Source organism: Xiphophorus maculatus, chromosome 7, assembly GCF_002775205.1.
Source record: "Xiphophorus maculatus strain JP 163 A chromosome 7, X_maculatus-5.0-male, whole genome shotgun sequence".
Classification (NCBI taxonomy): Eukaryota; Metazoa; Chordata; class Actinopteri; order Cyprinodontiformes; family Poeciliidae; genus Xiphophorus; species Xiphophorus maculatus.
The window spans coordinates 13,918,729-13,930,687 of NC_036449.1; the positions used below are offsets into that span (position 1 = coordinate 13,918,729).

Here is an 11,959-nt window from a genome sequence, read left to right on the forward strand (position 1 = left end):
TATATGTGCAAGGTATGAAGTGGAGACCAGTTTTTGAGTGCAGTCCAGTTAAGAGTTCAGCAGTCTGATGGCAAGTGGGAAAAAGCTGTTTCGGAACCTGGTGGACCTGCACCGGATGCTGCGGAACCTCTTTTCAGAGGGCAGCAGGGAGAACAGTCCATGGTGGGGGTCTGAGGGGTCACTGACGATGTTTCGGCCTCGGGACACGCAGCGCTGGGATGAAATGTCCTGAATGGAGGGAAGGGGGCGGGGGGGGACTGGAAAGAGATTTGACTTAATGCCTTGAAATTGGGCATCTGTCTCTTTAACTCCTGCTCTGACACCAATTTAAAAACTGCATTTTACATTTACTCGTTATCTTTAATTCCAGATTTTCTATGACAGACCAGTATATATATATATATATATATATATATATATATATATATATATGTGTGTGTGTATTTGAGAAGCTGTGACTGTGACCAGGTGGTGTTACCGTCTTACACAAGAGAGTGCAAGAACATTTACTTCATCATGGAAACCCTCATCTTGAAATGTACAACAAAGATGCAAGAAAACAAAAACAATATATTAAAGGCAAAACTTTATTTAATCTTTAAACAGATAGCAGGAGACAGCGCATTTATTTCTAAAATCATTTTGTGATACATAAACATCTCTGTATGTGCACATTGCATTTACTCAGTAGAGGGGGAAACTTAAGTAGAGCAAGATGATCTGGTCTTGCATTAAAGAAGAGATTAATAAAACATCTGTCGTGATGTGGCCATCTTGAATAAAGTTAAGAAATTCACATTTATAAAAGCCGACACTTTTCCCTTTTTAAACTCTGCAGCCTTAGAAAAGGCAGAGGACTACAAATGGCCTGAAGATACACATGCAGTGGTGTCTTCGTACCCCTCCCTGCACTCCCCACCAGATCAATGCCAAAAGACATCAAGTCATTGAAACATTAGCACACCGCAAGAAAAAGATCAACTGGACCCCCACCTTTCCGACTTCAAGTATGCCCCCCCCCCCCCCCCAGCACTTTCACAACTTCAAGTATTCCCACCTCAGACTCCAAACCTTCAGTTTCATTACCATTTCTTAGGTTTACAACATAAGCTATGACATAAGTGCACTCAACATTCATCTATACATAGAAAAATAAAGGTAACAATAAGTAGCAGTAATAGTTATATCAATCACTTTACATTTCTTTTTTTTTTTCCTTTTATACAACTGTGACGTGAAATCGCTGTACAACGTGGCATCACATTCCCCACCCCCCTGAGAGTAAATGTTCAAGTTTCTGTAAAGAAGCAAACAGGAACGGCAACCTTGGTTTGATTATTTAAATAATGTTAGTAATCGTTGATAACAGCAGTGACGCCTTTCTGCAGACCGTTGTGCTCAAGTGTGACTGGATTCAGTATGTACAAGCTTGGGATCCATCATGTGCCTCTGGCTTCAGGCCTATGGCTACTGGTGAGACACTGATGGCTTTCATCCTGAAACGACAAGCAACCTGTGTTAACGAAGCAGAGAGGAGGATGTAAAGGAAATCAATGAGCGCAGGCAGTTGTGCTGCACTACAATCAAAACAAAAGTCAAACAAATCCGCTTTTTCACTCAACAATAGCCCCGGTCAGGACAGCTGACGTGCAGCTCGGTCTTTGAGAGCATTCGTTTCACCGACCTCCATGTGCCTGTGCTAGAAGCGGGCGTCTCCAGCTGCCTCACAAACCGGCTGCAATGCAGCTCCGGCATTTGTACAACTTTGGGTCGTGGGTGCGGATGTGATTCCGAACATTCCTCAGTCTGAAGAAGGTCTTGCTGCAGAGCTGCAGAGCAGAGAGAAGATGGAAGAAAATGAGTAAACAGACAGAGGCTTCAAGTGATGCAAGTTGTTTTATAGCTGTGGTGCAACATAGAATTCTTTACAAGTGGGAAAAAAATCTCATAATATTTTTCTAATTCTTAATTTAGAATTGTATTGTGTTCCTTTTATTGTTAATATAATTTATGTAACCCCTTTTTGCCAATATGACAACGCTGCAACATTTGACTGAATTAGTTCTGTTTAAGTCTGCTGTAGATCCAGGAACCGACTAGAAGAGTCATGTAAGAGGTTGATTTTGTCCCTTGTGATGATTTGGAGATTTGCATCTTTAAGCAGGTTGGAAATTCAAAACAGAGACGATTCATTGCCCATTTTGCGACAAAGGGATACTGATTTTTAATTTTAAATGTCATGCTACATCAAACTGTTCATTAATAATTGTATTCATAAGACTTTGGAAAACAAATGAGCTCTAACAGAGTGACCATTGGGTTCTTGGTCACCTCCTTGACTAAGACTCTTACGGATCCCCAAGGGTCTAAATGAGAGGTAGGTGTGGCGTGGGTACTCCTGGCAGGACGTGCCCGTGCATACAAGGGAAAGGGCAGAGGAGGAGGGCGAGAGGGAAGGGGATTCAATCTTCTCCCCCAAACGCAGAGGTTAGATATTGAAGAAGTTTCAACCCACTGAGCTCAATGGGCTGTTCAAAGCAGCAGAAATGTTTCTGGATCCTTCTGCAGATTTATACATCAAGACAATCCTGTCTCTGAGATCTACAGACAATTCCTTTGAATTCATGTTTGGTGTTTGACCTCTGACCTGCACCGTCAACTGTGTAACCTTATACTGGCAGCTGTGTGTCTTTCCAAATCAAGTCCATCATCAATTGAATTTACCACAGATAAACTTTAAACTATAGAAACAAGGATGTCAAGGACGATCAGTGGAAACGGTTCAGTTCTGAGCTTCACAGAAAAGGCTTAATTGTGTAGATAATGTCAACATCTAAACGCAGGGCCACCTGCAGGATAAGATGGGAGAGTACGCACAAAACTATCACTTCACCTGACCCGCAAGAGCACAACCACATCTCCAACGTGCATCATGTACGCGTCATACAAAACCAGCACAAACCTAAACCACATGTGAGTAATGCGCATAGCCCACAAAAACTGCTGTCCTTGTTTTTTTGTTTTTTTTACAAATTATAATAAATAAACAAATGAAAGCAAAGCCTGTGGTCCATGGGAGGAGGAGGAGGATGGAGATTCCCAGGTTCAAGTGGTGTGTCAGAGACTTCCAGAGGAGGAGAAATTGAAGCAACAATGTTTGCTTAATTTCTACTTTTTTGGGAAACATTTTGACTAGATGAAACTGTTTAACTCTCCATCAGTCTTAGCGCGACGCTCCGGAAGAGAGCGGCAGATGTCATGGTCGTCCAACTGTCGACCATGGTCGCTCAATTCGCGAACCACACACACACAAAAAAGCTCATAAACCAGCGATCTGCGAACCGCGCACCCAGTAAAAAGCTCAGGCAGGATCCAAATGACCGCTCTTAGGACTACGGGATGGATCAAACTCCACCCATTCATTTTTAGCTTACAGAAAAAGCGCCAAGCCACCAAATAAAAGTAAAATGACCAATAACATTTAGGCTTAGGACATGCATGTTCCCACCCCCACAGACTTGTGTACAAGATATTTTGACACAAAATATGTTTTTTCCTGAACAATTTTGTTACTACTAAAGAGGGTTAGATAATAAAAAAATCCAAAAACTATTTTTTCTTTTTTTTTTACTTATAGAAAAATTGCAAGGTACGCACAGTGGGTACTGCAGGCGCCCCCATTTAAACAAACCAATAATGCAATATAAACAAAGAGAAACAGATTACTCTTCTTTTGTAGTTGCACTTAATGCTCAATTGAGCCCTAACCAACTCATAATGAGTGAAATATAATCAAAAAAATTAATTAATTAATTAATTAATTAATGAATTAATTAAAACCTACAATTTTTCAGGCTGGAACATTTTTCTAATTAGAGTGAGTTAAACATATTTCCATCTCTTTATTTGTAAAACATCGCCTGATAAAAACCATATTTTTTGGGAAGCAAAAGATCCAACAGTTTTCAGCTGCACTTTGTTGTGTTGCACCTTTTTATTTTAAAATGATGGTGCTAAATCTAAAAAATAAAAACTTTCTACTTTCGCAGAGATAATTTTTTTCAGAAGCCGTTTTGCCTCAACAACTTGTACACCAGGAAACTAAGTAAAAGTTTTCTTTTATATTGAGGTGGCCATTCTTTTTCCCAGCATGAGCAGGTGTGTAACTGGGCACCGGGATCAGCATCGTCCCTGAAACTTTATCCCCGATGCTGAAAGAGGGTCCGCGGTTTCCACATACAAGTGATTCTAGGTAACATCTAGGAGGCTGGTTCTTACCGGACAAGGCCAGTGCTTTCCATCAATGTGCCTCAGCTGATGCATAATTAGGGCGTCGCAGTCATTGTAGGCAGCTGGACATTGCAGACAGGCGTGGGACGCCTTTGGGACTTTGGGTGCTTGGCTCCGAGGCCCTCGGAGCTGCTTTAGGCGGGCTCGATGTACGGCGTCCAGCATGGCGCAGCTCCGGCTGCTGCTCAGGGTATGAACCTTATTTTGTCTCTACATACGGAAAAAATTAAAGAATAAAGAAAGAAAGAAAACCTGTTTCCATTTATAGAGTCGGTGTATTGGTTATTTGAAATCAGGTCAGTACTTTTTAATGTATTAAGGATTTCCAGATCACATTTCCAAAAATATTTACTTTATTTCCAATCCAAATGTCGACTGGTCCTAGAGAATAGTAACTAAAACTTTGTATAGATGCTGTCCTCCTCATGAATGTAACTGATTCTGCTGTTAATTGTGCATCTAAAGGCCTCCAAGTTTCATAGAACTTGGAGGCCTTCAAACACGAGACTTGGTTGCACACATTTTAAGTTTATGTGAATTTTCTGATGCCTGAGGTCAAAACTATGCAGACTTGACCACAAAACATAAAACCAGACTTTGTCAAAATGTTTCTTAGCCAAGCGCACATTAACAACACTTTTTTGAAGCAGGAAGCATTCAGCAAAATTCTTCCAGGAAGAAGTGATGTGGTTGGTTCTAAAGTGGTTGGCTTCTCGTCACAGACCCAGCTTTTAAAATTTCTAATAGGTTTCAGGTCAGGGCTTGTTGAGAAGCTAATTTGTCTGGTTAATTCATTCCAACACACACAATTCTGTTCAGATTTCAAGCCTCTGATCCAAAATCCCCTGCAAAGATGAAAAAATAAAATAAAATGCAAGTCTTAAGATGATTATGTCAACTGTAAAGCAGGGTGGTGTAAACATTATGATGAGGGTCTGTTTTACTGCACAGTGGGTACAATTGTTGATTGATTATAACACACATTTTAAATTGTTCTTCTAATTCTAATTCAAAGTCAGGCTGAAATAAATTACTCTAAGGCTTGCAATGAGCGCAGGTAACCATCTGACCAGAACCGTGTAGCATCGTTCAAACTGACTTATTGGTTACCTTTGGCATCGTCCTTGTAGCTCTGGACCCAGTACATTTGTCCAGATGCGTTCGAGGTTCTCTGGACTTCCGTCCATGTCTCTGACTCCGTCTTTGTGTGACTCTTCTCTCCTCCCTTTTCACCACGCTCAGGCCCGGCGGGCCCCTGGCTCTCAGCGTCCGCTGGGGAGACCCGTCTGTGTCGAATTTTTCTGGAACCTGAGACACGGAGCGCGTCAGACAGATGGCCACGCTCTCCTCCTCCTTCTTCAGGCCGGTCATGGAACCCCCCGCCGGCCGACAGAAGCTGAACAGGAAGCCAGAGTCCAGCAGTTTGATGGGTGGCTTGCTCTGACGTTTGCCCAGGTCTGGTGAGGGGGGATCAGGGAAAGGTCCGACTGGCACTGGATCGGCTGGTTCTTCTTTGATTGTTTTGTAAAGAGGGTGACCATAAATCGAGGGTGGAGGCGTATACTCTGAAAGACCATTGGGTTCAGGATCCTTTACCACTGGTCTTCCTGCCTCTCTGGACTTGCCCCTCATCTTGTCCTCCTCCTTTGTGGACGCCCGTCTCAGCTTGGCTTTCGCTCCCGGTCGGCTGCTGTTGTACCGGAGAGTTTTCACCGCATCTCCGGCGACCTTTTTTCTGCTCTGTGTTCTCTGTGAAGGCAGGGAGTTTGGAGATGCGTGTTCACTCTGTCCATGTGTGGACAGCCTCAGACTTGAAATGGAGTATTCAGTCGTTTCTGCTTTGATTTTAACCACGTTTCTTACAAAGGTTTTCTTGCTGTTGTACCGCAGAGGCTGCTGGGTACTGTCGCGATTCCTCACAGACCGCCTGAGTTCCCTACCACCAAACATCGGCCTGGAGGAACATGGAAACAGGTCCGGTAAAACCACTTTACTTCTCATGCACCTGTCAGAGGGAGGAATGCGCTGCTTGATGCTCTTCTGCCTCTTCGTTGGGATCTTATCGGCTCTGACGGATCCCAAACCCTTGGACTTGACCGACTTTTTGAGGATTCGAGTGTTGACGGGGTCGCAGAGAGGAAGTGTCAGCTTCATATCTTCGTATGAGGTTCCGGGGGATAAAGAACGTGGTTTCCGTCGTTTGGTCAGAGAGTAGTTGTTGGCTTTTAACTTCCGAAGCCGTTTCTTTTGTTTCCAGCCAATTAGGTCTTCTGGTCTGGGAAGGAGAGCTGTCCTCTGGAGTCCCAGGACATTCATGAGCTTGTACTTCTCCTGCGCTCTTGCGTAATCCTCCTCGTCCTCCCCGACCTCCTCCACTTCCTGCTTCACCCTCACCGGGCTGCAGGACGCTCCCGGCCGCGACCTGGACGTGCATGACAGTTGGGCGACAGAGTGGGACTTTCTGTTCTTCTTAGGCGTCTCTGGCTTAGGTAGGAACCTCTGAACCTCTTTGGCGGCTCCGGGAGAGGAACGGAGAAGACGGGTGCTTGACGTTGAAAGGGGCGAGTAGTTCTGTGACCGACTGGCGACGATGACGTGGCGAGGTGTGCAGGCTTTTTTGGAAGAGGGAGACTTGAAGTCCATGAGCTTCATCCTGTGGGAGGGACTCAGAGGGAGGCCGTTCTGAACTTGGGATTTTGGCATTCGGCGCAAGTTACGCTTAGGACTTTCTTGCAAAGACTCATCGGACGTCTCTAGTGTTAGACTAAAGCTTTCATTCATGTTCTCTAGTTTCAAGAGTCCTTCCCTTTGGTGGTGACGGTGCTGGCTGAACGGACAGGCATGAGCTGAGCTGAAGGCCTTGCTGGGAGCACGGAGGTGATGTTCCTGCTCTTTGAGGAGGGCAGAGCAGGCTTCCACGGCCGGCCACATGCCCAGGTGACGCGCCATCGCACAGACTTCTGGGAGATCCTCCTGACGAACACACAGGGTGGACGAATAGGAGAAGTCCAGCAGAGACAAGAGACTGTCTTCACTGAAACCTGAAATAAGACGACGTTGTATTAGTAAAGTACAATAGCTTAGTCTATTTGATATGGAAACACCAGATAAGCTTGCAGATGCTAAACAAACGTCTGTTTAGAAACTATGGCTGCACTCCAAGATAAGGATTCTCCAAGCCTGTTTGTTGATTAGATCTCAAACTGACCAGCCCGACTCATCAACACACTGAGAAACACCTCATCTCTGCCTAAGACAGATTATATGAAAGCAAGTCAAAACTAACACTGTGCTTTTATGTATTTAAGCATTTATTATTCACTGATAAATTGAAGTTAGTTTTCTTGCCTTTGATTCTATTTAAGGGTGAAAATATTTCAAAGAAGAGTAGCTAAAAGTAGCGCTTACATTTGCTTCAAAGTAAAAATGTTACCAAATTACATCCCAGAACATCAAAGTGTCAACTCAAGACACACAGTACCTTCCAAAGATACTCATAATTGGCTTGAGTTTCTTTAAAATCACCTTGATGCAACAACAAACTTCACTATTTTTTAAAACACCAACTCAAGATGTTATAATTCTGGAAATATATTTAGAATTTTCATTTTTTTGCTAATAATCAGAAAGAAGTACCATGTGTTTTACTTCTTTCCTCGTCTAGTCACAGAGCAGCTGGATTTATATTGAGATTTATTTACACACCTTCTTTAAGAAGTTGTTTTCACTTGGCTTTATTTTGTATGAGAGTGAATGGGACCAAAAACAAATGCAAATCACTTAAAAGTTTGTATTTGCAACAATGTTGAAATTCACATTAAAATTAATATGTCTTCCAGCAAATAAAATTTCCATAAATAGCCTGAAGGCTGTTCTTGCCTAAAATATAAATACTTCAAAACATTGTGTCTCTGACAAAAAGAACAAGAATTGTTTGCAGCATATCTGATCTGGGCCACTTTATTAATAAATATATTAAATGTGAAAAAGAACTGGTGGAGCAGGACTTTTTAATAAAATGTAACCCATCTCTGTTTACATATAACCTTTTCCAGTAATTAAAAGAAACATCTACACTGATTGATATTTTATATTTCTAATCTTCTAAATTAAAATAGAGGGCTTCTTAACCATTACCAAAGAAAATCATAACATCACAATGCCCCAACTCATGAATGTCGACATTTTAAATTCCTACCAGAGAGATCTATGTCTGCTTTCTTGCTCGAGTCCATTTCAGCCAAAACTTCATGAAAGTGATCGCTGACGGCAGCCAGGACGGCTCGGTGAGCTGAGAAGGACCCCCCGTTGGTTCGAAGGGTGATGTCACAGAACTGCCCCGCCTCCCTCTGACTCCTCAGCTTGCTCAGCAAGTCGGCGCCGTGTGACGGTACCGTCTTAGATACACACCTCCTACCATCGAACCCCTGAGAGGCAAAAACAGCGAGAGACAGAGGATGAGACAAAAACGGCTTCACTGCAGAAAGAGAAGGGTGAGAGAAAAACCACCAGAGAAACTGACAAGAAAGTCATGAAATCTAACATGCAGAAAATTAGACACCTGTACATGTGAAGTAGATAAATATTAAAATGTCCTGTACTTACCGCTGATGTTTTACTGTGCAGATTCTTACATTGTGGACAGTGCAGGACAAAGTCTCTGATCTGGAAGTACATTCCTGTGGGGGGGAAAAAAAGAGCAGACATTGAAATACCTTAGAATAAAGAAAAACAGACAAAGCAGGGGAGTTACAGAGGGACAGAAAATAGTTCAAAATGTTTAATAAAGTGTCTAAAGTCCAGAAAGGAATGTAAAGTTGACTTTTTACATTCTATAAAATAAAATGTGACATACTTAAAGAGACTATGTTTTGAACCAGGTTACAGAGGGAAGTTTGTAAAAAGGTCTCCAAAGTACAAGGACACTTGGTCAAAACATTTTTTGTTGCTTTTTTCAGATTTTTAAAAAAAGCTACATCTACCAAAGGGGGGGGAAAACATTTTTTTTCAGGATGAGGCTGTCTGAGTCCAAAAAGGGAAAAGAAAATTATGTCGTTTACTCAAAACAATAAAGCGCAGTTTCCATCTAAATGAAACACAGTGCCTCATTAAAATAATTACAACCCGCAAGTGTTTTCACAATTTCTCACAAGTGCAAACTCGATTGTGTTTTCTAAAGATTTTACATGACAGACACATGGAATAGTTCATTAATACAGTGGAAAGCAAAATCAATCATTTGTCAGGTCTTATGCAAATGATAAGAACATTATCTATTACATTCAGTACATTTTACTTTGATAACAAATACAATCAAATTCAACCTACTGATTTCAGAAGTCCCTCCAAAATATCACAATACAACAGCCATGATCCTGGAACTGAAACATGGTGATGGCAGCATCATGTTATGGGACTAAAACAAGAGCGGCTGTGTTTGGGGTCCAGCAGCCCAGGGGACCAAATACTTTTTTCATTATTATTATTTTACTTATGAATGCAGATTTTTCGTTGTTCTTCATATGAAACTCATAGGCCCATATCAAGTGGATTGCATTCATAATTTGGGATTTCTATAAACATAAAAAAATACTCAAGTATTTTGAAATTTATGAATTTACAGTACATTTTTGGGGGGAACAACATTGAACTGCTGCTCAGGGGATGTGTTAAATCTATCATACATCAATTCATATTCATTTATTGATTGGTCTAGCTATGAATATATTGTAATTTCCATTAGTAGGGGAATGTTTGGACACCAAACTGGCTCTAGCTCAGGCGCCCACATCCTTGTAAATCCGCCCCCCCCCCTAGTTTTAGTGTGGACTTATGAACACTGAATAAATAAAAAGTTGAAAATTCAAAAAAAACAATGTATCCCTTTCCTTCCATGACACACTACTTTGTGTCAGTAAAAATCATAATAAAATACAAAGTTTCAGCTTGCAACAAAAGGGTAAGAAACCTGATCTAGGCTTTTATCTTTTGCATAAAACGCGACCAAAGTTAGCAACATTAAGAGCAAATTAATAAAATGTGTTGGTTTTGCAAAGAAACCGACTCGATGGCGAGTAAAAGAATGACATCAGAGAAGCAGAGACATTCCTGTAATGCTGCTCAGGTGTTATTAACATACCCTCCCACCAGTAGTTCTCAGCCACGCATTTGTAGGTCTCCTCCAGGGAGAGGTGGCGCTGGCCGGGTCGCCGCCTGTGGAAGGTGGAGATGGCCTCTTGCCTCCGGTCCTCACCCAGAACCTCCCGGTAGTTGATGAAGCCCCTTTCAAACTTCCTGCGGTACAGCAGCCCGTCCATCACCTCAAAGTTAGAGGATCCGCGCCCCGCAGACTCGATCCCGTGCTTGGACGCATAAACAGTGCAATCGCCGTCCATTTTTTTTTTTTTTTTTTTTCAAATAAGTTTTCTTCAGTTTTAAATAAACAACTCTATATAAAGTGTGGTTATCCCACCCAGATTGAGGACGGCTGAGGACAGGGGGTCAAAACTTTCCCAAATGACCTGAGACAAAGTCCACGTGGGTGTGATGATAGAGACCCCCTGACACAGCAAACCGATCAATCAGTCTTGATCTAATAAAAACGAGACTCAATCAGTGGGAGTCAACAGACCCGTCTCCCATCGTCTCTTAGAAACGCCTGTTTAAGCTCAGATAATGAGGACTTCTCTCTGGATGGTCCTGCTTGCGTTCAAGCTGTCAATGAGAGCATCACTTCCCACTATCCAAACAGTTGTGGCCAGCATACCTTCCCATCAGTAGTTACACTTCCACTTTCTTTCTTTCTAGGCTCTTTTCCTGTAAATAACATTAATTTAAAACGTGCGAATTCATATCCTAACAGTGGGTTAAATAAATACAGTTAAGTTGGGGAATCGCGCCAACTACACCGAGGCAAGCGATGCAAAGTCCCCACAACGACGTAAACTAAGCAGGCTTCGCCGCCAGTCTCCCACCGACAGCCCGTCTTCCACGTACTTCAAGGGTCGGGAGTGGCCTCCGGGGCTGGATGACGGCGGGCAGCCTCACCTCCCGGCGATAACTTGTGATTTCTTCTCGCCAACTCGACTCGGAAGCAACATGATGACGCAGCTATCAGCTAAAGCATCGCCACTTGAAACGACCTAAAAGCGAGGTGGACCCTCTCTCTCTCTCCCTCTCGCCGCGAAAGGCTCCGAAATTTCACAAATATCCGCCTTTCGCCCTCAAAAGCCAACTAACAAGCTCCGGTTAGGCCCCCGACATAGTTAACCCCGCTTCTGTAGCCACGGAGGCGCTCTGGTGGGCAAATAATCCAATTTTTCTAACTCGTAACCTTCTGTTTGTTGCTAATCAGCAGACTATCCAAGCCAACTGCTCCCCGCCTTCACACAAAGACCATTAGTAGAAGCTTTAAAGAGACTCCACCACGCGAATTCTGATTGGCTGAGAGAGCTGCCAATCATCTCAGCTCTCTGTTTGTAGCCAGCAAGGTAGGTTGTTCAGTCACGATGCCAATTTCCAAGCGCTTGTTTCACTTGCTGTTAAGTCGTGTAAAACATTATTTTTGAATAAAAAATATTGAACATATGAAGTCATACAACATATCGAGTGTTTATTTATTTATTTTTAATTAAACGCCAAGTTCTTTTACTAAGACGCACACTGCTGA

At 42.6% G+C, this 11,959-nt stretch overlaps 1 protein-coding gene across 1 annotated transcript; it reads right to left on the reverse strand.

Moving 5' to 3' along the window:
- Positions 1 to 1,024: 1,024 nt before the first annotated feature.
- Positions 1,025 to 11,666, reverse strand: LOC102216910. Its single transcript, XM_023337228.1, has 7 exons — positions 10,430 to 11,666; positions 8,896 to 8,969; positions 8,489 to 8,717; positions 5,401 to 7,331; positions 4,279 to 4,500; positions 1,685 to 1,829; positions 1,025 to 1,496 (listed from the first exon to the last, which is right to left on the reverse strand). Exons 1-6 carry the CDS (start codon positions 10,683 to 10,685, stop codon positions 1,725 to 1,727), a joined length of 2,817 nt encoding a protein of 938 aa, XP_023192996.1. The 5' UTR covers positions 10,686 to 11,666; the 3' UTR covers positions 1,025 to 1,496; positions 1,685 to 1,724.
- Positions 11,667 to 11,959: the final 293 nt, after the last annotated feature.